Source organism: Salarias fasciatus (assembly GCF_902148845.1).
Source record: "Salarias fasciatus chromosome 23 unlocalized genomic scaffold, fSalaFa1.1 super_scaffold_20, whole genome shotgun sequence".
NCBI lineage: Eukaryota > Metazoa > Chordata > Actinopteri > Blenniiformes > Blenniidae > Salarias > Salarias fasciatus.
The window spans coordinates 4,663,625-4,689,706 of NW_021941230.1; the positions used below are offsets into that span (position 1 = coordinate 4,663,625).

General features: G+C 37.8%; 1 protein-coding gene across 1 annotated transcript in view; it reads right to left on the bottom strand.

Moving 5' to 3' along the window:
* Positions 1-26,082, bottom strand: part of LOC115383591 (R3H domain-containing protein 1-like) — a 40,623-nt gene that overhangs the window by 8,498 nt on the left and 6,043 nt on the right. The window contains exons 3-17 of the mRNA XM_030085724.1: positions 21,223-21,413; positions 17,108-17,231; positions 12,449-12,498; positions 12,325-12,388; positions 11,417-11,495; positions 10,656-10,715; positions 9,719-9,859; positions 9,521-9,620; positions 9,327-9,422; positions 9,150-9,178; positions 8,445-8,498; positions 5,386-5,639; positions 3,854-4,090; positions 3,685-3,779; positions 1,654-1,773 (exon numbers count right to left, since the gene is read on the bottom strand). Of these exons, the coding sequence (XP_029941584.1) occupies positions 1,654-1,773; positions 3,685-3,779; positions 3,854-4,090; positions 5,386-5,639; positions 8,445-8,498; positions 9,150-9,178; positions 9,327-9,422; positions 9,521-9,620; positions 9,719-9,859; positions 10,656-10,715; positions 11,417-11,495; positions 12,325-12,388; positions 12,449-12,498; positions 17,108-17,231; positions 21,223-21,372 (1,653 nt within the window). The 5' untranslated portion in view covers positions 21,373-21,413. The remainder of the gene's footprint in view (positions 1-1,653; positions 1,774-3,684; positions 3,780-3,853; positions 4,091-5,385; positions 5,640-8,444; positions 8,499-9,149; positions 9,179-9,326; positions 9,423-9,520; positions 9,621-9,718; positions 9,860-10,655; positions 10,716-11,416; positions 11,496-12,324; positions 12,389-12,448; positions 12,499-17,107; positions 17,232-21,222; positions 21,414-26,082) is intronic.

The window sequence follows — 26,082 nt, forward strand, 5'->3', positions numbered from 1 at the left end:
ACTAAAAACACAACTTTATGAAATGCTCTGACTTCATCACCATGCAAACGGTGAAAAATGCAACTTCTTTAAAATGTTACTTCTCCATGGAAACTCCAAAAGAACCTTAAAAAAACCAAACACCCAACTTCATCTCCATGGAAACAAAGCAACTTCATGAAAAAACTCAAACTCCATCTCCATGGAAACAGTGAAAAAAGGCAACTTTTTGATAAAACTCAAACTTCATCTAAAAGCAAACAGCTGAAACACAACTTTATGAAATGCTCTGACTTCATCACCATGGAACCGGCAAAAAATGCAACTTTTTGAAAACGTTACTACTCCATGGCAATGGGGAAAAACACAACTTTTTGAAGAAGGCTCCGCCTCCATCTCATTGGAAACAAAGCAACTTTCTGAAAACACGCCGACTCCATCTCATTGTAAACGGGAGGAAATGCAACTATTAGAAAATGCTTTGTCTCCATGGAAACGAGGGGTAAAGAAACAAACCAATTTTTCAAAAAAAAAAAATGCTCCAACTCTGTATGAATGGGGAAAAAAAACCCCATCACTTTTCAAAAAATTTTCAAATCTGTGCCGGTGCAACTTTTTAAAACACTTATGCTGATAAACACTGTTAGTCTTTATCAGTAAATCACACTGGTTTAATAAAATTATCAGCTAGAATTTTCAAAAACCGTCCTTTTTGAAGAGACAGCTAGCTACCTTGCTAGCTACCTAGCATTAGCATCAAAGCTACATCAGTCGAGCCATTTTTCAGGTCAAATTTTAAAAAAAGGTCATTTTCACAACAGTTATAGAGAGTAGCTCTACTTTTTAAAACTTCTGGACCTCCCTGGAGTTGTGATCTATAACTGGAGATCTCAGATCTCAGATCAGCGGCGGCCCCAGACGGCGGCGTGTGGCGAGCGGTCAGTCCCTGCTGGTGTGTTTGTTGGAAAAGCTGCGGCGGTTTTTTTTTTTTCCGTAACAGTCATGGATTATTCAAATCCAACATCTGCTGACGGATTAATTATTAATGGAAAAACTTTCCGCCGGCGTAATTAGTCGACTTTCTGCTCAAACCGGGTCAGAAATGAGGTCAAGTGGAAGCGTGGTCTACTTATGAGGCGGGAGCTGGAAACACCTTCAGAGAGTGGTGGAGTGCAAGGAAAGCTGTAATACTGGGGAGATTCCAGCAGGGGGCGATGGTGTTGGTTTCTCATTAGAACCCATTCAAAATGCTGATTTTCAGAGAGTAAATAAACACATAAAGCTCCATGTTCTGGTCTGTGTCACTAGTTTCTACGACCGTGTCATTAGCTCCGCCCATCTTTTATATACAGTGTATGCATGACATCACATTAGTCCCGACTATCTTCTATAAACTGTTGCTCAGTGTAATTCTTTTCCCAACACATTCTACAACTATTGTGCTAACTGTTAGCGTGTCAATGGGTTTTCCCATAGAAGTTAGCATAAAGCTAACGGGACTGTTGTGATTTACTGTGTGTGTCTCAGCCGTGTGGAAACTCTTTTTTAGTTTTTATAGATCCATATCTGTAGACTGATTTGCTAATGATCCAGGTGTGACGGGAGATGGAAGGATGATGATGGAGGAGAAGAAGAGGAAGGTAAAAAGGGAGAAAAAGAAGTAAGGTTGTGTACCACAGTGAACTGCTGGTTAGGACAGACGGGCAGGAACTGAGAGGGGGGAAGAGGAGGAGGAGGAAGAGGACAGGAGGCCGCTGGGTGATCTGAGGACGGCTGGACAGGAGGACAGGTCTGCTGGGGAGGGAAAGGAGAGACGGGCAAGAAGGACAAAGTGAGAATGGAGGGAGTAACGACGAAGCCCCGCCCGCTTTTGGAGAACTCAAAAAAAAACAAAACAAACCTGAGTGTGAATTTCTATAAAAAAAAAAAAGAAAAAAAATTCTTTGAAAAAAAAATGCTTCCCAGGATTATTTAGAATTTTTTAAAAATAAATTCAATGGAAAATTCTAGAATTGGACAAAAAAACACAACCAGAAAAAATGTAAACAACATAAAATAACACAATAATAATATTTACTTATTTCTATATATGGTTAAATGTTATCCGAAAGGGGGCGGGACTTAGCGGTGTATCATTGGAATTAGTTACAAACAGGAAGTGAATAAATGTTGTCCAAAAGGGGCAGGGCTTAGCGGTACATTGTTAGAATGACTGAACCAGGAAGTGAATAAATGTTATCCAAAAAGGGGCGGGGCTTAGCGGTACATCGAGAGAATGGCTGTGTTCGAAACTGCATACTTACCTACTACTCAAGCTAACTTATTGAGTATGCAGTGTGTTTACACTGGCAGTATGCGATTTTGAGTATGCGAGAAGTTCCCGGATGCATACTGCATTCGCCAGAAATGTTGAGTATACATCGTGTGTTCACTACTCATACTGAAATTGCCCAAGATGCAACGCGACGGACATTTGAATAAACTTTATTCAGTTCACAATGACTGTTTCTTCATGATGTACATTTAGCAAGCTGAGTATGGTTCTAGATTTAATCTTCCCTCCATTGTTTGTGCTCGTAGGTATGTTATGTTACGAGATTTCTGATTGGATTGACAATGATTAAAAATAGTAATTAAAAAAAAAACAAAACAAAAAAAAAACCCTTACATCTGAGAACTAGTCCATGCTGAAAGCGACCATGATGTACCGAAGACGGCGAGCCGATCTTTGTTGAAGAGCCGAAAAAACTCTCCGTCGGTAAAGCATCATAATTGGCATAATAAGTGGTCCGTTAACGGGACACCGGTCCAAACGGCGATGTTAAGCGACATATATTGCTGAAAGATTGCCTTCTTGTTTTCAAAGTAAAAGCACAGATTTATCACTGAGGTTTTTTTGCATGAGAAAGGGAAAGGGGTGGTTTATTTTGGTGAAAATAACCGGAAGTGCGTTGCTCACTGCGGCTGGCTTGAATTTCGCCGAATTCGTCCGAACAAATCCTAAACGGCTGGTATTCGGACAAATAAACGACACACTCGGGCTCTAAACCACCACTTTGTCGCCTAATTTTAAAAAAAAATCTCGATGAAGTTATACATTTGACGAGTTTAGAGCTAAAGTGAAATCAGCTTTAGCAGATCGATTTCTGCTCATGGAAGAAGTGCAATGCATTGTGGGTTATTATGTAGTATGCTGTAGTGTAAACGCTTCGCATACTGTTTGATGGACTGAGTAAGCAGGATGCAGGATGGATAGTATGAGTATGTAAGGATGTAGTAGACAGTATGCGGTTTCGAACACAGCCAATGACAGAACCAGGAAGTGAATAAATGTCATCCAAAAGGGGGGGCGGGGCTCAGTGGTACATCGACAGAATAACGGAACCAGGAAGTGAATAAATGTAATCCAAAAAGGGGGCGGGGCTTAGCGGTACATGGTTAGAATGACAGTTGGAACCAGGAAGTGAATAAATGTGATTCAAAAAGGGGCGGGGCTTAGCGGTACATTGCTAGAATGACAGTTAGAACCAGGAAGTGAATAAATGTTATCTTAAAAGGGGCGGGGCTTAGCAGTACATTGTTAGAATTAGTTAGAACCAGGAAGTGAATAAACGTTATCCAAAAAGGGGGCAGGGCTTAGCGGTACATTGCTAGAATGACAGTTGGAACCAGGAAGTGAGTGTTAACAAAGGGGTGTGGCCTGACCTGTGAGTGGAGCTGATTGGCCGTGGCTTTCCCCTGCTGTGGGACCCTGGTGGCGGCGCCGTACATGACGGCATCCGGGTGGAGGAAAGGCTTGCCTGTCGAAAAAAGAAGCAGTGATGATTCGCCGACGGCGAAAGGGGGGCGGGGCTTAAGGGGGAATCGAATGTACCTGTGTGTGGGTGGATCAGTACGCTGCCGGGGGGGATCCCTGAGGCGTCCAGCGGCAGCAGGAAGTAGCTCGCCACGTCTGCCGGCGCTGGCGGCGGAGGCGGTACGACGGCGGCGCTCTTGGCGGTAGTGTCGGGTTGCGAGGAGAGAGGAGGAGGGGCAGGGGCCGGGAGGAGGGGCAGCTGGGGGCGGGACAGCGAGCTGGAGGAGGAGCCCACGCTGCTGCATGACTCCGAACCTGAAGGGCGGCGACAGAGAGGCGTTAATTCCAATGATCTCATTTATTACACAGTAACTAAACATTGTGATTTTTATTCATATTTACATATTTTTCATTAATAAAGCAAATAATTATGCTAGCATGATTAGCTTAGCTTCAACTGCCAACATAACATATACATTTTATTAAAAATATAAATTTTAACAGTTGCATTATGGGTATTCTGGGTGTTTTTACACCCCAATTGCCCATGTTCATCACTGCTATCTGGGCTCAGGTCTCAAATTTGCTTAAAAAAAAAAATAAAGAAAGAAAAAAATATTGCTTGATGGTTTGGCCTTTGTGGGCAATCTTGGGGACCGGTTTTGGACTGCGAGCCTTATGGTGGACACCCCTAAGCTATGAATCAGTTAAACTGCAGTTTTTCTTTGGCTTTATTACTGATGTGGGTCTCAAATTTGCTCAAAAATAATTTGGCTTGATGGTTTTGTCCAATTTCAGCTTCTTGTGGCCCAGATTTGGCCCATGGGCCTTATGTTGGGCACCCCTAACCTCTGAATCAGTTCAATTAGAGTTATTCTTTCACTTTAATACTGATTTAAATCTCAAATTTGCCCCCCTCCCCCCCCCACCAAAAAAAAAAAAAAAAAAACCCGTGATGTTGAATTTGTTAAACTAGAGTTTATCTTGGACTTAATTATTGATTTGGGTCTTAATTTTGTAGCCCCCCCCCCCAAAAAAAAAAAAAAAAAAAATACTTAAAAGTTTGGCCGGATTTAACCCTCTTGCGGCCCTGATTTGGCCCACAGGCCGTGCACTGAACACCCCTGATCTATGAACCAGTTAAACTGGAGTTGTTCTTTGACTTTATAACTGATTTGGGACTCAAATTTCTCAAAAAAGACAGAACGAAAAAAAAAAATAAACTGATGGTTCAGCCCAATTGGACCTTCTTGCGGCCCTGATTTGGGCCACAGGCCTTACGTTGAGCACCCCTGATCTATGAATCGGTTGAACTAGAGTTTTCCTTTCAATTGATTACTGATTTGGGTCTCAAATTTGCTCCAAAAAAAAAAAAAAAAAACTGCTCAAAGGTTCGGCCGGATTCGACTCTGTTGCGGCCCGGTTTTTGGCCACGGGCCTAACGTTGAACCTCCCTCATCTATAAATTGTGAAAATTATTTTTTTCTTTGATTTTATTACTGTTTTCAGACCGAGTTCTGCCTTTGATTCAACTGAGACCTGCCAGGATGGAAAAGCCCGTCGCGTGGGCCGAGCGATGAAAGCGGAACGCGGTTGCCGCGGTTACCAACCGGTCTTGGAGAGGCGCCCGGCGCTGCTGGCCGTGCTGTCGCCGCGGGCCAGGCCGCTGAAGCTGCGGGCCTTGGTGAAGGCGGGCCGGGGGGGCCGATGGGGCGGCTGCTGGCAGCTGTCCGAGCTGTCGGTGCTGCTCCACGGCCGCGGCTCGCCGAAGCCCCGCCCCCCCGCCGCCGTGACCGCCGCCGCCGTGACCGAGTCCGTCTCCGAGCTGCTGTGGCGGCTGGCGCCCGACCGGCCCGACCGCAGCCTGGGGAGGAGGAGGAGGAGGACGGAGACACTTTTAGAAGGTTTAAAACTTCTAGAAATGCACTTTAAAATCAACATTTTTGCAGATTTTCCCCCAATAATTAATAAATATCACAAATATTTAGTAAATAATAGCAAATAATTACAAAAATCTGCATTTAGAATGTTTAAAAAGCTAAAAAATGTGGCTTAAAATGATCAAATTTGCATATTTTCCCCATTAATTAATAAAAATCATCGAAGATATGATGAAATCCTGATAAAATAGTTACAATTATATAAAAAAATTGCAAAAAAAGCAAAAAAAAAACTCAAGATGAACATATTTATATTTAAAAAGTTACAAAAATCTACATTTAGAAGGTTTTAAAGGCAGTTCAAAATTAGCATTTTTGTAGATTTTTCTCAATAATTATTGAAAATCAAAGTAGATATGAAGATTTATGTGAACGATTGCTAAAAAAAGATTTTTATTAAAAAACGCTACAAAAGTCTGCAACTAGAATGTTTAAAAACTCAAAAAGCAGTTTCAAATGAACACATTTGCAGATTTTTTCCCATTAATTAATGAAAATCACGGGAAATATGAGGAAATATCGATGAAATAGTTACAATAATATGTGAATAATAATGAAAAATACACAAAAAAATTCTTTGGATGAACAGATTTAGATAAAAATGTTCCAAAATTCTACATTCTGAATGTTTAAAACCCTCAAAATACAGTTAAATAATTAGATATTTACATAATTTCTGCAATAATTGTTCACAATCATAGTAAATATGAAGATTTATGTGAATAATTGATCAAAAAAATCCACGAAAACTGTTAAAATTAACAGGTTTATATATAAAATCTGCACTTAGAATGTTTAAAAAGCACAAAATGTCGTTTAAAATCAATATTTTTGCAAATTTTCCCCAATAATAATGGAAAATCATTCAATTATGTGAATAATTGCGACATAAAACACAAAAAACTAATACGATTAATAGATTTATATGACAAAAGTTACAAAAACCTGCGTTTAGAATGTTAAAAAAAATTATATTATATATTAAAATATATGCATATTTTCCCAATTAATTGGAGACAATCATAAACGATTGAAAAAAAGTTATTTTATGTGAAAAATTGCGAAAAAAAAGACAACAAAAGCTGGAAATATTAAAAGGTTTTTGTAAAGAAAAAGTTACAAAAATCTGCATTTAGAATGTTTTAAAGGCAGTTCAAAATTAGCATTTTTGCAGATTTTTCTCAATAATTGTTGAAAATCAAAGTAGATATGAAGATTTATGTGAACGATTGCTAAATAAAAGCACAAAAACTATCAATATTAACAGATTTTTATTAAAAAAAGCTACAAAAGTCTGCAATTAGAATGTTTAAAAACTCAAAAAGCAGTTTCAAATGAACACATTTGCAGATTTTTTCCCATTAATTAATGAAAATCACGGGAAATATGAGGAAATATCGATGAAATAGTTACAATTATATGTGAATAATAATGAAAAATGCACAGAAAAATTCTTTAGATGAACAGATTTACATAAAAATGTTCCAAAAATCTACATTCTGAATGTTTAAAACCCTCAAAATACAGTTACATAATTAGATATTTACATAATTTCTGCAATAATTGTTCACAATCATAGTAAATATGAAGATTTATGTGAATAATTGATCAAAAAAAATCCACGAAAACTGTTAAAATTAACAGGTTTATATATAAAATCTGCACTTAGAATGTTTAAAAAGCACAAAATGTCGTTTAAAATCAATATTTTTGCAAATTTTCCCCAATAATAATGGAAAATCATTCAATTATGTGAATAATTGCGACATAAAACACAAAAAACTAATACGATTAATAGATTTATATGACAAAAGTTACAAAAACCTGCGTTTAGAATGTTAAAAAAAATTATATTATTAAAATATATGCATATTTTCCCAATTAATTGGAGACAATCAAACGATTGAAAAAAAGTTTTTTTATGTGAAAAATTGCGAAAAAAAGACAACAAAAGCTGGAAATATTAAAAGGTTTTTGTAAAAAAAAAGTTACAAAAATCTGCATTTAGAATGTTTAAAACCCTTAAAAATGCAGTTTGAAATCAACATATTTGCAGATTTTTTCCATTATTAATTCACAATCACAGGAAATATTTTGTAAAAAACAGTAAATAATTACTAAAAAAGCACAAAAACTGTTAAGATGAACAGATTTATATCCAAAAAGTTACAAAAATTTGCATTTAGAGTGTTTACAAAATTCAAAATGTAGCTAAAGTTTTTGTATTTGCAGATTTTGGCCGTTAATTATTAAAATGGGGTCAAAGGTCAAGATCCACATTATTGACCTGTCCTCTGTGAGAATCGAACCAGCAACCGCTTGATCACAAGACCGACTTTCTAGTCTTTTTGATGCAATCTACAACGGTCATGATTTTTTGCTGTTTTATCCTTTAATCTAATAAAGTTATTAGTGTTGCAATACCAGCTTGCGCCGCTAGGGGGTACACTGAGTCCCCTCAAAAGCAAAGTGGTGAAAAATTGAGTTTTTCAATTTGTTTTGATCAAATTTGTGATTTTAACACTTTTCAACGCTGCTAGACACAAATCTGTATTAAATAATGGACAAAAATATGAAACATTAGACCATTTTAGATGAAATTAAGCTAATATCAAAATGTATTTTTACGTAATTTTGAATTTAACATGAAATCTAGTAAGAAATAAAACTATTTTTATGGGATTTTTTTTTCCAATATTTTTGTTAGTCGGGCGGAGATCTGAACCCACCTGAACATTTGGCGCCTCTGCTGGCTGTTCAGGCGAGCGTCTTCATCCTGAGTGCTGAGGAAGAGGAGGAGGAAGTGTTTAAAGGAGTCGACGATTTGCTGGAAAAGCCACAGCGTGACATGCAATGCCATGTAAAGGCTTTAAATTAAAGAAAATAAAAAAATAAATAAAAAACAAAAAAACTAAATATATATAAAAAAACATTAAAAATAAAAAAATCTACAGGATGGAAAAAAAATTAAATATAAACAAAAAAAACAAAATAAAAAATAAAGCATGAAGAAAAAAATCAATGTATATAAATGAATTAAAAAAATAAATGAGAAAATAAAAATAAAAAAATAAAAATACTAGAGATCGAATTAAAGAAAAATAAAATCTATCAATAGAACAAAAAATGAAAAAAAATAAAAATAAAAAGAATTAAAAAATGGAGAATTAATTAAAAAAAATAGAAAATAAATGAAAATAAAATAAAATCTATACATAAAATAAATAAATGAAAAATACAATTAAAACAAAAAAATAGCAGATGAAGAAAAAAAATAAAAATTCATGAAAATAAAATTATAAAAAAATGAAAAAGGAAAAATAGATAAGAAAAACCATGACTTAAAAAAGAAAAAAAAATATATATACAAAGAAAAAAAATAAATAAAAATTTCCTTTGGCCAATCAGACGCCGGTTAAGGCGGCGCTCCTCACCTTCTGTCCAGCAGGAAGTGATCGGACCCCTGTGGGCGTAAAAAAACAGCACAACAGTCAATCCCTCTCAAACCCTTCCTGCCTGGATGCTGACGTCGCGTCAGCTGATCGGAGAAAATTGCACATGAACGGAAAAAAAAAATTACACACACATACAGACACACACTCTCTGCTCACATCGTGGGCGAAGATCCTTTCCCGGGCCCGCTGGTACTCCTCCTCCCGCTCCTCCATCGACTTGCTCCTCCTGTCAGCTTTCAGACGCATCCGGATCTGACACACACACACACACACACACACACACACACACACACGGTGAGGGCCGCCGGATCGTCGGGGGCGACGGCGTCGGTTCGGGAGGGGCGTGTTACCGTGGCGTCGTCGTGGCGCTGGCAGCCGGAGTCGTCCCGCTTGAGGATGTAGCGCTGCTGGGAGTCGTCCTGGACGTGATCCGAGAACTTCTGGTCCGGTCTGGAGGAGGAGGAAGGAAAGAAAGGGGGCGGGGCTTAGTGGAGGAGGAGGTGGGGAGGGGGGAGGAGGGAGGAGGGGGGGTTGGGGGTGTTACGGACATCCTGGTGCTGCTGGTCTTGTTGATGACCACCGCCTTGCCGCTGGGGTCCACGTTGTGCTCCATGCCGAAGTAGGCGGCCACGCGGTGCAGCAGCATGCGGTGGTACGACGTCATGGGAGGGAAGCGCCGCCTCTGGCTGCTGGGGGAATGACCAAAATAGACATTAGAAATAAAATTTAAAAACATATATATTTTTTTTTTCTAATTAAAAAACATTTAAAGAATAAAGTAATACAATAAAAAAATTGAAACATTTAAAATATAATTTAAAAACTAAAAAAACAAAACAAAAAAGAAACAAATATTTTGAAAAAAATTTTTTGGAAATAAAATATTAAAACATGTAATAAAAACATTTTAAACATATAAAAAATTGGAAAAATGAAAAAAACAAAAATAAACAATTAAATACATAAAACATTTTTTCATTAAATAAATTAAAAAGTTAAAAACAAGTAAAAACATTACAAATATTTAAAAAATCAGAAAAATGAAAAAAAATAAACAAATTATTAAAAAATAAACAAAACAATTGTTTAAATTTAAAATAAATTAATGAAATACAAAAATAAAAAAACAAAAACATGCAAAACATTTCTATCAACTAATTAAAAACATTGAAACATTAAAAACAAAAATAAAATAATTCAACACAAAACACTTTTTAATAAAATAAATTAATAAATAAAAAGTTACAAACAAGTAAAAACATTTAAAATATTAAAAAAAACCAGAAAAAAAAATCAAAAAGACATGCTTAAAAAATAAATTAACATTTTTTTAATAAAAAAAACATGGAAACATTAACAAGATAGAAATAAAATAAAAAAAAGCACTTGATAACAAAATTTAAAAAACAGAAAGTTGTTTTTTAAATAAAAAAAAAAAAAAAAAACACAAAAAGATTCAAAGACTGAATAATGGTTTGAGCTCACTCGTTATTGCTGATGAAGTCCAGGATGTCCTGCTCCAGCTTCAGCAGCAGGACTCGGTCCCTGGAGACAAGGGAGTCAGAGGCTCCATCACCATGGCAACAGAGGTGTTTAAATAGTGATTAGCAAGCAAAAAAACTTGGAAAAACTCATCTTGATTGGGTCGGGTTTGTAAAATAACCTTTAAATTTTAACATTCTGGAGTAAAATACAGTGCAATGCATTATGGGAGTCTCTATGCTTGGAGGCTAGCTTTATGGCGAGGTAGCTAAGCTTTCATGTCAGCATGGATATCTCAATTTGAGTCTCAAAAATGTGTTAAATTTTAAGATTTTACAATTTTAATGAAGATTTGATTCTCTTTGCGGCCATTTTTGGGCCCACAGGCCTCATGTTTCCCCAAAAAACAGCATTTGTTACCATGGCAACAAAGGGTTAGGGTTAGTACTGTTATCTCATTAGAATATTTACTCATACTGATGTAGCCAAGTTTGGCAAAGTAGCGATTAGCATTGTTTGCTAGCTAAAATCAGCTAAAATTCATCTTTGCAAAAAAAAACTTCAGTGCAATGCATTATGGGAGTTACGGGGCTTGATAGCGAGGTAGCTAAGCTTTCATAGCAGCGCTAATATCCAAGTTTGAGTCTAAAAGTGTGCAAAATTCATGTTTTTTTGTTTTTTTTTTACGATTTTATTGAAAATAAGATTCTGCTGGCGGCCACTTTTGGGCCCAGGGGCCTCGTGTTTCCCAGCATGGCGCTCACCTGGGGTTGCCCTTCAGCGTGTTGACCAGGAACTCGTGCAGGTCGATGCCCGTGGAGTCCGTGTAGTCCTGACTGGAGTCTGCACACACACACGCACACACACACATACACATCTTTAAACAAGTGTTTTCTGCACATCCTACAAATGCAGTTGATTAAGAAGTGTTTTGTGGTTTGGTTATTCTGTTGACATGAAAATAAAGGGGGGAAGGACTGAAAAGAGAAATAAAGGAGAAAATAAATAAGAAAAAAGAGGAAAATTAAACAAACAGGGACTAAAGAGAAAAAATAAGAAAAAAAGATTTAAAGGAAAGAAAAAAAAGGGAAAATTAAGGGAAAAAAAGGAAATCGGGAAAAATATAAAAAGAGAACATTATAAACAGGGAATAAAGAGAAGAATAAAGAAAAACATTAAGAGAAGAGAGAAAAAAGGAAAAATCAAGGAAAAAAACAAAGGAATTAATGGAAAAAATGAAAAAAGGGAAAAATACATTTAACAAAAAGGAAATAGAGAGAAAAATTCATAAAAGAACGATTTAAAGAAGAGACAAAAACAGGAAAAAAAAAGATGAAAAACAAAAAAGAAGTTAAGGAAAATCAAACAGAAAAAAGGAAAAAAGAATTAAAAGAGAAAAGGGGGAAACATTAATTAAAAAATTGCCTTAAGAAAAAAACAACAAAGAAGAAAAAGGGAAAAATTGGAGACATTTTTTTTTAAAAAGATGAAAAAAGAAGACGAGGAAAAAGGGGAAAAAATACAATAGAAAAAAGAAAAAAATATAAAAGAAAAAGGGGGAAAGAAGAAAAGGAAAAAAGAAAGTGGCTGAAAAAAATTTAAAAAAAAGGGGGAAAAAGAAAAAAAGAAAGGTTTGTAAACAGCCAAAGCGCCCCCTGCAGGCTGCTCTCACCTCTGGACAGCGGCTTCCTGCTGCTGCTGCCGTCGCCGCCCTGCTGCTGGGAGGCTGCATCATCCTGCTGGACCCCCAAAACACACACAACACCGCTCTGTTAGCCCCGCCCACTCCCAGGAACCATGACGTCATCCCCAGACAGGAAGTGTTCAATCCCAGCTGTCTGATTGGCTGACGGGTTGCGGGGCAGTTAGAGAAAACATGACGCGGAAACCAGGCGCCACTTTTAGATCCTTCTATCATGGATGAATGGTGCAACTTTTTGAAAAGGTTCGGGACGAAAACGCAACTTTCTTATAAAAAAAAAAAAAAAATTCAACAGTGGAAACACAACTTCATCGAAAAACAACCCGACTGTAACTGAAATCAGACGAAAACAACTTTTCGAAAAATGCTTCAACTCTGTGGAAACAAGGAAGATGAAACTTTTTGAAAAGGCTCAAACTGTCGCCATGGAAACAGACGGAAACAGAACTTTATGGAAACGGTTCAAATTCATGAAAACGGACCTTTATGAAAACGATCCGATTCTATAGAAATGTATCAAACGGAACTTTATAGAAATCCCAACGCTGTGGAAACGGAGGAAAATGCAACTTAAAAAAAAATGCAACTGTTTCCATAGAAACGGGGAAAAGGCAACTTTTGTGAAAATGCTCCGACTCTGGAAACAACCAAAAAGCACCTTTTTTTTTTTAAATGTTCCAACTCTGTCCCCACGGAAACAGAACTTTATGAAAACTGCCTGACAACAGAACTTTTTGAAAATGACAATTCCATCTCCAGGAAAAAAAAAAAAAAAAAAAACAGAACTTAGTGAAAACGCTCTGACTCCATGGAGACGGACGAAAACGCAACTTTTTCAAAATGTTTCAACTCCATCTTCTTTAAGAGAATGAAGCTGGAACTTTACGAAAACATCCCGACTCCATGAAAACGCAATTTTAAGAAAACGTTCAGATTCTGTGGAAATTCAGCTTTTTGAAAATATTCCGAGGGAGGTGCAACTTTTAGAAAATACTCAGCAGATCAAATGTAACAATGTTTTCAACCAGAGTGTCGGCACTACTGGTCCAGACCCTCCTGGTCCCAGTCCAGATCCTCCTGGTCCTGGTCTAGATTGTACTGGTATCGGTCCAGATTCTCCTGGTCCCAATCTCAGTCCCGATCAAGATCCTCCTGGTCCTGGTCTAGAATCTACTGGTATATGTCCAGATCCTCCTGGTCCTGGTTCAGATCCTCCTGGTCCTGGTCTCAGTATCGATCCAGATCCTCCTGGTCCAGGTAGTTTTATAGTTGACAGTCGCCATGACAACAACTGTTCTGGATCATGTTGTTGTTTGGAGCACAGTGTTCTCCGTGTGGCTTCATTCCCTCAGTGTTTACAAATTGTTGCCACGGAAACACGAAACCTCCAGAAACCATGTATTTTTTCTAGAAACGTCGCCGTGGAAACAAAATCTAACTGTCCAATAGAGACTGCCAGGAAGTGGAAAACACTCTGAGATGGAGATGGAGAGCGTGTGTGTGTGTGTGTGTGTGTGTGTGTGTGTGTGTGTGTGTGTTCTGTGAATATATAATGAGTGCGCTGTCAGTCTGCAGCCAGACAGAATTAATAAAAAAATAAAAATGACGGAAGGTTTTTAACCGAGTCTGGTTCTGCAGGTTTGTGACATTGGATCTGCAGGTTTTTAAACCTGGTTCTGCAAGTTTTTGACCCTGGTTCTGCAGGTTTCTCAGTCTGGTTCTGCAGGTTTTTGACCCTGGTTCTGCAGGTTTTTCAGTCTGGTTCTGTAGGTTTTTTAACCTGGTTCTCCAGGTTTCTGACCCTGGTTCTGCAGGTTTCTCAGTCTGGTTCTGCAGGTTTTTTAACCTGGTTCTGCAGGTTTCTCAGTCTGGTTCTGCAGGTTTTTGACCCTGGTTCTGTAGGTTTCTCAGTCTGGCTGTGCAGGTTTCTGACCCTGGTTCAACAGGTTTCTGACCCTGGTTCTGCAGGTTTTTTTAAACCTGGTTCTGCAGGTTTCTCAGTCTGGTTCTGCAGGTTTCTGACCCTGATTCTGCAGGTTTCTGACCCTGGTTCTGCGGGTTTCTGACCCTGGTTCTGCAGGTTTCTGACCCTGATTCTGCAGGTTTCTGACCCTGGTTCTGCAGGTTTTTGACTCTGGTTCTGCAGGTAAAACGATAGAAATGACTCTACTGCCATTGACACTTTATAAATAAAGCTGAATTGAACTGAACGTCACTACATTGATACAATTTGTTCTCTAACATGTTTTTTTTTTTATTTCCCGCTCCACCTCCTCTCTGAAGGTCAGGCGGCGCCGGCGGGGGGAGGAGGGGGGCGGGGCTCCGCCCGGGACTATTCAATTAGAAAGCGGCGCTCTGGCGCTGACGTGCGCAAATTTCCTAATTTCCCCCGACGTGATTGATGGCGGCAATACGGCGGCATGAGTGCTGAAGCTGCCAGACTGCCGTGGGAGTAGCACACCTGCAAGTGTGTATGTGTGTGTGTATGTGTGTGTGTGTGTGTGTGTGTGTGTGTGTGTGTGTGTGTGTGTGTGTGTGTGTGTGTGTGTGTGTGTGTGTGCAGAGCGGCGTGTAATGGACAGAGTGGCAGTTTTGCTGTTTCTTTTTGATGATGTCTGATGTTTTCATCAAGCAGGTGTTTAATCATAGCTGTCAGGACGTGGTGTGTGTGTGTGTGTGTGTGTGTGTGTGTGTGTGTGTGTGTGTGTGTGTGTGTGTGGTGTGAGACCGTAATGAGTGGAAAATGGAGAGGTAATCCTGGGGTCGGGGGTTTCTGGCATCATGCTGGGCATTTTTTTTTAAATACCCATAATGCAACAGTCAAAGGACACATTTTGCATTTTACTATATATACTGTAATGTTAAAATGAGTTTTATGTTGAAATTGCAGTTTTTTTGTTTTTTTACAAAAACAGCAAAATACTTGTTGAAAACTCGTGTTCAACAACACAAAAAAAGATGAAACAATATATCAAGATATATCAATATATTGTGATATATCATAATATATTGTGACATATGATGTACCGAGATATATCATTGAAAAATATCACAATATAGCATGATATATTGCAATATTCTAAATGGTTAAAGCAGAATGACAGCGCTATCATCCGACAATACAATATAATTAAGAGTATTTGTTTCGAGATACAGTATCACGATTTATACTGTGATATCAGGATATATCGTAATATTCTAAATCAAACATCGAAATCAAAGCTCCATCAGAAAATACGACACAAGATATTTGGTTCCTTAACGATACCACAATATATGAGGACATATAGTGATATTCTAAATAGTTAAAGTGCAATGCAAGCTTTATCACCTGGCAATGTGATATACATCACGATATATCGCCACATATCACAATATATCGTGATATTCTAATAGATTCAATCACAAGAAAAGCTCTATCAACAGAATATACGACAAGATATTTCGGTCCTTAATGATATTTCGTGATATCGCAATATGTCACAATATATCATGATAGATCGTGATATTTGGGTTGTGCTACGGTTTCACAATCTATCATATCGCAGTACATCGTGATATTGTGCTACTCTAGATAGTTAAAACACAATGAAAGCTGCATCATCTGATATGATATACATCACGATATTTGGGTCGCGATATGCACTCACAATATATCACCATATAGCACAATATATCGTGACACTCTAAATGATTACATCACAATGAAAGCTTTAACACCTGACAATACGATATCATGATATATATCGTGATATATCATATCGCAATATATCAGGATTATCATGATATTCTAAATGGTTAAAGCACAACAAAGGCTTTATCACCTAACGATACACATCACGGTATTTAGGTCACCTAACAATATCACAGCAAACATATTGCCATTATAGTGATATCACGATATATTGTGATATTCTCAACAGTTAAATCAAAACAAAAGCTTTATCGTCTGACGATATGACATATTGTGAGATTCTAAATGGTTAAATTACAATGAAAGCCTTATCACCTGATGATACGATATATATCATATTTGGGAGACGATAAAATATCACAATACAGTGATATCGTGATATTCTAAATAGTTAATGCATAATGAAAGCTATCACCTGATGATATGCATCACAATAAGCCCAAACAAATAGTGGTATCTCGATATATCACAATATATCAGGATATATCGTGATATTTTAAACACTGAAAACACAATGAAGGCTTTATCGTCTGACAATACGATATACATCACGGTATGCAATACACGATACGATATGACATATCGTGATATTCTAAATAGTTAAATCACAATGAAAGCTTGAACACCTGAAAATACGATATGAATCGTATTTGGGTCACAATACGATATCAAAAAATATATCGTTATATAGCGAAAACAATATATCAAAATGTATCCGGATATATTGTGATATGCTAAATAGTGAAAACACAATGAAGACTTTATAACCTGCCGATACGATATGTATCGCAATATTTTAATCGCGATACAATATCACAATACATCTATCATGATACTCTAAACTCTATATCCTTTCACAAAGAAAATCCATATTATACCAGGTGGCTGAATATCGCAATGTGTTTCCATATCTTTTTTTTTTCAGACCCCTTTGAAATTCACATGTAGAAAGACTGGAAACGAAATAACCTAAACGCCTCACATGTAATTTGACACCAACACATTCCCAACAGCTTTTAAAAATGTGGATTTCTTCCATCAAATTATTAAAACTGCCACAGGTCTGATTGTAAAAACACTTTGTATATTTTACCTGAGGTGTTGGCGAGGGCTGGGGGACGAGGCAGGGGAAGGACTCCTCACACACCGCCAGGCTGCGCACCAGCTTCAGCCTGGCGTTGGACTACAGGACGGAGGGAGCAGCTTTTAAAAATATAAATACTCCACTGGGACAGATATCATCGGCGTGACAAAAAAATCTAAATCTGAGCAAGTGTTTCAGCTTGTTTTGAGTGAAAAAGCCTGATTTTACTTGATTTAAGACATATTCTCTCAGGTTATAAGATGCTTTTACTTTGAAATAAGAAACTATGTACCAATAGAATGAGCGAAAATTGTAGATTCCGTTGTTTGTTCAAAGTAAAAGTATTTTTAATTAAAAAAAAATCAACCAATAGAACAAGTAAAATTGTAGATTTTTTTGTTTTTTCAAAGTGAATGCATCTTAACTTAAGATTTAAAAAATCAGCCAATAGAATAAGTGGAAATTGTATTTTTTTTATTTTTTTCCAAAGTAAAAGCATCATAATTAAAGATAAAAAATAAGCCAATGGAACAAGTGGAAATTGTAGATTTTTTTTTTAACTTACTTCAAAGTTAAAATATCTTTAAATTAAGAAAAAATCAGCCAATAGAACAAGTGGAAATTGTAGTTTATGTTTTCCTTTTTTTCAAAGTAAAAACATCTTAATTCAAGAAAAAAAAGCTAACAGAACAAGTGGAAATTGTATATTTGTTTTTTCAAAGTAAAGGTATTTTAATTTAAGAAAAAAATCCACCAATATAACAAGTAATATTGTAGATTTTTTTAAATTTTTTTTCAAAGTAAAAGCATCTTAAGATTAAAAAAATCAGCCAATAGAATAAGTGGAAATTGTAGGGTTTTTTTTTTTTTTTACTTTTTTCAAGTAAAAGCATAATTCAAGATAAAAAAAAAAATTAGCCAATAGAACAAGTGGAAATTGTAGATTTTTTTAAACTTTTTTCAAAGTAAAAGCATCTCAATTCAAGATAAAAAAAAATAAGCCAATAGAAGAAGTGGAAATTGTAGATGTATTTTAACTTTTTTCAAAGTAAAAGCATCTTTATCTCAATTCAAGTAAAACGAGACATTTTCACTCAGAATAAGTTTCAAAAAAACTTGCTCAGTTCATGACTTTTTGCAGTGGGTGAAAAACGCAGCCAGGTGAGCGCAATCCGTTCTTGCAAGCGATGCTGGGATCTGGCTGATGATGTATTTTGTTTTTCTTCACACTGCTATCACTCACACGACGGGCATATCAAGACATCGGCGGGAAACACAGGTACGACTCCCAAAAACTCAGCCTAAAAGCAAGGCAGCGAGAGTCAAGACAGATGGATGGGCAGTTGGCACTGTAAAAAAAAATTCCAAATCTGAGCAAGTTTTGTGAACTTGTTTTGAAATGTCTCATTTTACTGGATTTAAGATAATCTCACTTAATATTTCATAAAGATAGAAAGACTTGATTTAAGAGAAGTTCTCTGGGATCAAGGCAGTTTTACCTTCTTCTGTTGGTGAATTTTTTTTTTAAATAAGGTAAAATATCTGCAAAATGTGTACTTTTTTTCAAAGTAAAAGTATCTTAATTTAAGACAAAAAAATCCACCAATAGAACAACTGAAAAATTTAGGCTTTTTTAATTCTTTCAAAGTAAAATTACCTTAATTTTAAAAAAAAAAACATCCAAAAGAACAAGTAAAAACTGTAGATTTTTTGTTTTTTCAAAGTAAAAGCATCTTAATATAACATAAAATACATCAGCCATCAGAACAAGTGAAAATTGTAATATTTGTCTTTTTCAAAGTAAAAGTATCAAAATTTAAGATAAAAAAAAATCAGCCAATAGAACAAGTGACTTCTTGTTTTATTTTTTTTCATAGAAAAAGTATCTTAATTTAACATAAAAGAAAAACAAAAATCAGCTAACAGACCTACTGAAAACTGTTAGATTTAAAAAATCCACCAATAGAAGAAGGTAAAACTGTCTTGATTTCAGAGAACTTCTCTTAAATCAAGTCTTTCTATCTTCCTGGAATAAAATTTTTAAGTGAATTTATCTTAAATCCAGTAAAATGAGACATTTTCGCTCAAAACCAGTTTTAAAAACTTGCTCAGACTGTGATTTTTTTTACAGTGTAGATGGATGATGGAGCAGCCTGAACGCAGCGTGCATGCTGAGAGGCGCCGTACCTTGGAGGGCTTCGCCGGCTGTCCGTAAAAGCGAGGACGAAGAAGGAAAATAAAAACAAAATTAAAAAAAAAAATCGAATTAATTAAAAATGGCCAACATTGATTTTGTGGAAGTTAAAAAAAAAATAAAAAAAAAACTAACCCCCCCAAAAAATAAGTCAGAGTGGAAATCATATGATTTTGGTCGAATTTGTGAACAGAATATGCACACACACACACACACACACACACACACACACACACACACACACACACTGCAGAAACAAAAGCCAGGCTGCATTCATCTGTCATGTGAAGCAAGAAGAGTGTGTGTGTGTGTGTAAATGCGTGTTTGTGAGACAGCTCAGTGCCTCTGCGCTTCAGACACACCGACGGGCGTGTGTGTGTGCGTGTGTGTGTGTGTGTGTAAACAGACGGCCTCTCAGCAGTAAAGCCTGGCAGTGACTGAAACCCGGCTTCCTCTGCCGCCTTAATCCCCACACACACACATTTTCACACACACGGTTATGTCCTTCCCACCTGTCCTCTAGAAATCTAAAGGACGCCCCCCCCCCCCCCCCCCCCCCCCCTTCCCCCTCCCCTCTTTCAGCTCGAGGGCCAAATAACACCTACAAAAAAAAAAGAAAAAAAAAAAATTGAAATGGGCCTCTGTTGGTGACCTGAGGCGCCCCCCCCCCGTTACCCCCCCCCTCGTCCTCAGAGGAGTGTGAGTGCACCGCTACACCGGTTAATTGAGCGGCGAGCGGGGGAGGAGGGATGAGGGCGAACGATGCCGAGAGGGGGGATAGAGGAATAAGTGTGTGTGTGTGTGTGTGTGTGGGAGGGGGGGGGGGGGGGGGGGGGGGGGGGGGAGTCAGCAAGAAGTAGGGCGAGGACGGGCACCTGTCCCGCCACAGAGGACGGGACGGACGGACGGAGCCGCAGGCAGATGGCGTCAAAGTCACCTTGCCCCCCCCCCCCCATTCCCAAAAGATCCAACCCCGCCCCCATTGGAGTGGGCGAGGTCAGCGAGGTCGTCCGCCGGATATGGTAAAAAAAAAAAACAGTATCCATCTCTAGAGTGGAAACGCTATATTTTGCTTATTTACTTCAAAGTAAAAGTATCTTAATTTAAGATTAAAAAAAAAAAATAGTCAATAGACCGAGTGGAAATTTTGATTATTTATTTCAAGGCAAAAGTGTCTTAAAAAAAGAAAAACTGCCAAAATAAAAACTGAAATTTGTTGATTTTTCTTTATTTCAAAATGTCTTATTTAGGAAAAAATAAATCTGCCAATAGAACAAGTGAGAATTGTAGACCTTTTTTTTTTTACTTATTTCAACGCAAAAGTATTTTAACTTGAGGGGGAAAAAAAGTCAGCCAATAGAACAAGTGAAAATTGGAGATTTCTTTGCTTTTCAAAGTAAAAGCCTCTTAATGTAAGAAACACAAACTGCCAATAGAACAAGTCAAATTTTAGACTTTCTTGTGTTTTCAAAGTAAAACGATCAATAAGAAAAAAAAAATTAGCCAATAGAAAAGGTGAAAATTGTCAATTTTTTTCTGTAATTCAAAGTAAAAGCATCTTAAGTAACAAAACTCTGCCTACAGAAGAAGTGAAAACTTTCTTGAGTCCAGACAACTTCTCTTAAAGCAAAGTCTTTCTACTTTGCTGAAAAATTTTTCTGAGAATTTATCTTAAATCTAGTAAAACGAGACATTTTCACTCGGAACAAGTTTAAAGAACTCGCTCGGATTTTGACTTTTTGCAGTGTAAATTAGCAGATTTTCCCCAGAGTGGCGGCGGCGGCGGCGACACGGAGACCTAATCAATTAGTTTATCTGAAAGTCATCTCGGCCATCTTGGATTCCCTCGGCGACAGGAGAAACCCCCTCCCCAGAATCGTGTGTTGCCGTGGTTACCTGAGCGTCCGTCTTGCCGCTGCTGTTCCCGATGGGGCTGTGCTCCTCGGGCTTGGCGGCGGCGGCGGCGCTGTCTTTGGCGGGGGGCGGCGGCGCCGCAGTGTCGGGGGTCTGGGAGACCCTGGAGGCTTCGGCGTCGGACATTCTCATGGTAGAGTCTTAACGGGGAGCTGCTAGCAAACACGGAAAACCTGGGAGACAGGAGGGAGGAGGGGGTGGTTTTATTTTGAAAGGTATTACTGAACAGAACTGTCACTTTAAGAAGAGGTGTATTAAACCCTCTGACACAGACTGCCCTTCACCCAGCGGGTCAAACAATGCTGCGTTACAAAATCCCGATATTTCATGACATCATGACATCATTATAGAGTGACATAGTGATACATCATGACATCAAAATATGTAACATGACATCGTGTTCCATCGTTATACATCATGACATCGTGACACACAGTGACATCATGACACATCACAATACATCGTGACATCGTGATACATCATGACGTGGTGATACATTGTGACATTGTGATACATCATGGCATTGTGACATCATTGACATCGTGATGCATCATGGTATTGTGATGCATCATGACATCGTAATGTATCATGACATCATAATACATGAGATCCTGACACATCATGACATCGTGATATATCACATCATAGTGATACATTAAGACATCGTGACACAATGTGACACATCATGACATCGTGACACATGACATCGTGATACACAGTGACATCATGATACATTATGATACATCATGACATCGTGATACATCATGCTACATCATGACATCGTGATACACAGTGACATCATGACATATGATACATGATGACATCATGATACACAGTGACATCATGACACATCGTGATACATCATGATATCGTGATACACAGTGACATTGTGATACATCAAGACATTGTGATACATCACGGTATAGTGACACATCAAGGCATCGTGACACATGACACATCGTGATACATCATGACATCGTGACACACAGTGACATCATGACACATCGTGATACATCATGACATCGTGATACATCATGACATCGTGATACACAGTGACATCATGACACATCGTGATACACAGTGACATCATGACACATCGTGATACATCATGACACATCGTGATACATCATGATATCGTGATACACAGTGACATCATGATACATTGTGATACATCATGACATCGTGATACATCATGACATCAAAATATGTAACATGACATCGTGTTCCATCGTGATACATCATGACATTGTGATACATCACGGCATTGTGACATCATTGACATCGTGATACATCATGGCATTGTGATGCATCATGACATCATACATGAGATCCTGACACATCATGACATCGTGATATGTCACATCATAGTGATACATTAAGACATCGTGACACTTCGTGACACATCATGACATCGTGACACATGACATCGTGATACACATTGACATCATGATACATTATGATACATCATGACATCGTGACACACAGTGACATCATGACATATGATACATGATGACATCATGATACACAGTGACATCTTGACACATCGTGATACATGATGACATCATGATACACAGTGACATCATGACACATCGTGATACATCATGATATCATGATAAACAGTGACATCATGATACATTGCGATACATCATGACATCGTGATACATCATGATATTTTGATACACAGTGACATCATGATACATTGTGATACATCAAGACATTGTGATACATCACGGTATAGTGACACATCAAGGCATCGTGACACATCATGACACATCGTGATACATCATGATATCGTGATACACAGTGACATCATGATACATTGTGATACATCATGACATCGTGATACATCATGATAGCGTGATACACAGTGACATCACGATACATTGTGATACAACTAGGCATGTGCCGATATGAAAATTTGATATCACGATATTGGTGGCCCAAAATATCACGATTCACGATATTATCACGATATTTGGCGCGTTGCTTTTAATACTATTGAAAATGCTCAAAAACACTGTGAAATCCATCAACATCTGTCAACAACACTGTGCATTTTAACACGCCTGAGCACATTTTGATAAAGTAGAGGGAAAAAATTAAACTTTTACCCTCGCCTGTTTTTTTTTTCCAGATTCCATACTGAAAAACACCATGATAACAATGAAGCAGCCATAAAGCTGCCACTGACTGCATTCAGCAGCTCCTGGACTACAACTGGACCAGGTTTTTATGAGATCAGCATAAAGCACACAGATTTTATAGTGTTTAGTTTGGATAGAACCAGGAGAACCCTTCATTTGGCCATTTGGAGACCAACCTATGCCAAACTATACTAAGTAGGTTTATAACTTATTTGAAAGGAATCTGACTTTAAAATACTTTTAATTTCCACTACAGGAGTCTGTATGCAATGCAGCCTTTGGCTCTGATATTTAGCCACTATATCATACATTTCTGCACAGTTTTTGTGCAGAAACTTATAATTTTGCACAGTATTGTGCACAGTATAAAATACTTTTTTTAATAAATGACTGAGCCATAGCATTTAGTTTCCAACTGAAATATATTTATAATAATAAAATCAATACAAAAATAGCCAATTATATGACAGGGAAAACAAAAAAAATCCCCTTTGCAACATGTAAACACATGAAGAAAAAAACAAAAACAATGAGCAATAAGCTGTAGAAACGCACAATGAAGATAAATGTGCACGTTTCAGAATAAAAAAATTGCCAAATATCACAGAAACAATCACTGATTGTGTGTGTCGCGTGTGTCTCGCTCTGCGGTGCGCACTGCTGCGTCTTTTAGAACCAAGATGGCGGCGGCGCTCGTGCGGTTACGCTAAAAGATGTGTCCCAGCTGGATGATGCCTCAGTCACGTGTATCATATCGTATGAACGCTCACCAGACGCGAACTTTATTTAAACTCCCAAGATTAACGACAAGCCCACAAGATGGCGACAATAACATTCAGGCGCGTGACACGCTGTCACTACTGCAGAGGATTATGAAGTTAGTTTTGGTCAGAGGAGAGCGTGGATAGATGGAAAATGACCACAGAACGGTAAGGAAATAAAACATGTTGTGTTTGGTGTGAATAGCTTTGAGATTTGGCGAAGAAGTGTGAGAGAAACGTGCAATCTGAGGCGCTGGCTGTGAAATGTAAAGATGGGTTTTGGGTTTGTTTTGCCGCTGACGGGAGGCAGTCGGCTCAGAGAAGGTTCTGCCTGGTGTCTCTTAAAGAGCAGGTTTTCTAGTTTCACGCGAGGCCCAGTACGTTGGGATGGAGCACACGGATCTCTGGTTCTGTTGCGTTTTGTGTTGGGATGTGCGCTGAGGGGGGCGGTACAGTGTCTGTCGGGCCGAACGCGTTAATGCCTCGTTTTAATCATCCTGGCATAAAATTACTTACTTTAGTGGTTTTCTATGGATCTGGGACTTTTGTGGTGGTTTGTAATACATTTTGCTGCAGAGGCTTTGACACCTTGGGTAAGATCAGTAGCTGTTTCAGTAACGGGCTTGTCTCCAGATGAAACAGACGATATCTTGTAAATGACATGATATGATAATCTCGGCTGTCCAATATCGTAAATCGCGATTATATCGTAAATTGGCACATCCCTAGATACAACACAATATAGTGACACATCATGACACATCGTGATACATCATGACATTGTGATAATCATGGCATCGTGATACATCATGACATCGTGATACAGTGACATGACACATTGTGATACATCCTGATACACAGTGACATCATGACACACTGTGATACATCATGATCAATCATGCCATCGTGATAAACAGTGACATGGTGAAACATCATGACATCATGATACATCACATCGTGATCCATCATGATACATCATGACATCATGGTACATCATGAGATTGTTCTCAAAGTAACTGTTATCCTCTTGCTTTATCCAGACTGGTAAAATACCGCATTAATCACCTAGAAATTTAATCTTTCAAGATGTTTTTAAAGAGTATACTCCATGAAAATATGAATTTTCATTAAAAAAAAAAAAATTATTAACCATTACAGCATGGCTTTGAGGCTAATGTTAGTTAGCTAGCCGTCATGGCAGCATTTCACCTCGGGTCTCGGTTGAGCCACTTCAAAAAATTATCCCATCTATTGATCCAGATGAGCCAGAAAAAAAAAGCATCAGAGATATCATGTATGCAGTGAAAACATTCAGAGGCCTCGACGTCCAAATATGGGCGTGGGTCCCCTGACAGGAAGTGGCGTCCGTCAGCAGGAAGACGGCGCTCCAGAGACTCCACTCGTCAAAATGTCAGCGACAGGCGCTAAATATTCAACACTCTGGAGGATTCAGCTGTTTTTTATCTATTTTTTTTTCTCCTGGAATGTAAAAGCAGCAGTGGCGGTGCCGCTTTTCCACAAGACGTCTTGACAGGTCATTGAAATTCGACTCCTCTCGTCTCTAAAGGGTCGAGAAGGACTGCTGGAACACACACTGTTACACTGTAAAAAAGTGATAATCTGAGCAAGTTTTTGAAACTTGTTTTGAGTGAAAATGTCTCATTTTACTTGATTTAAGACAACTTCACTGAAAGATTATATTTCATCGAAATAAAAGACTTGATTTAAGAGAAGTTCTCTGAAATCAAGACAGTTCTCACTACTTCTATTGCTGATTTTTTCTTATTTCAAAGTAAAAGTATCTTAATGTAAGAAAAAAATACATCAATAGATCAAGTGAAAACTTTTTTACTTATTTCAAATTAAAAGTGTCTTAAGAAAAAAATAAAAAACAGCCAATAGAACAAGTGAAAATTGCAGCTTTTTTCTATGTATTT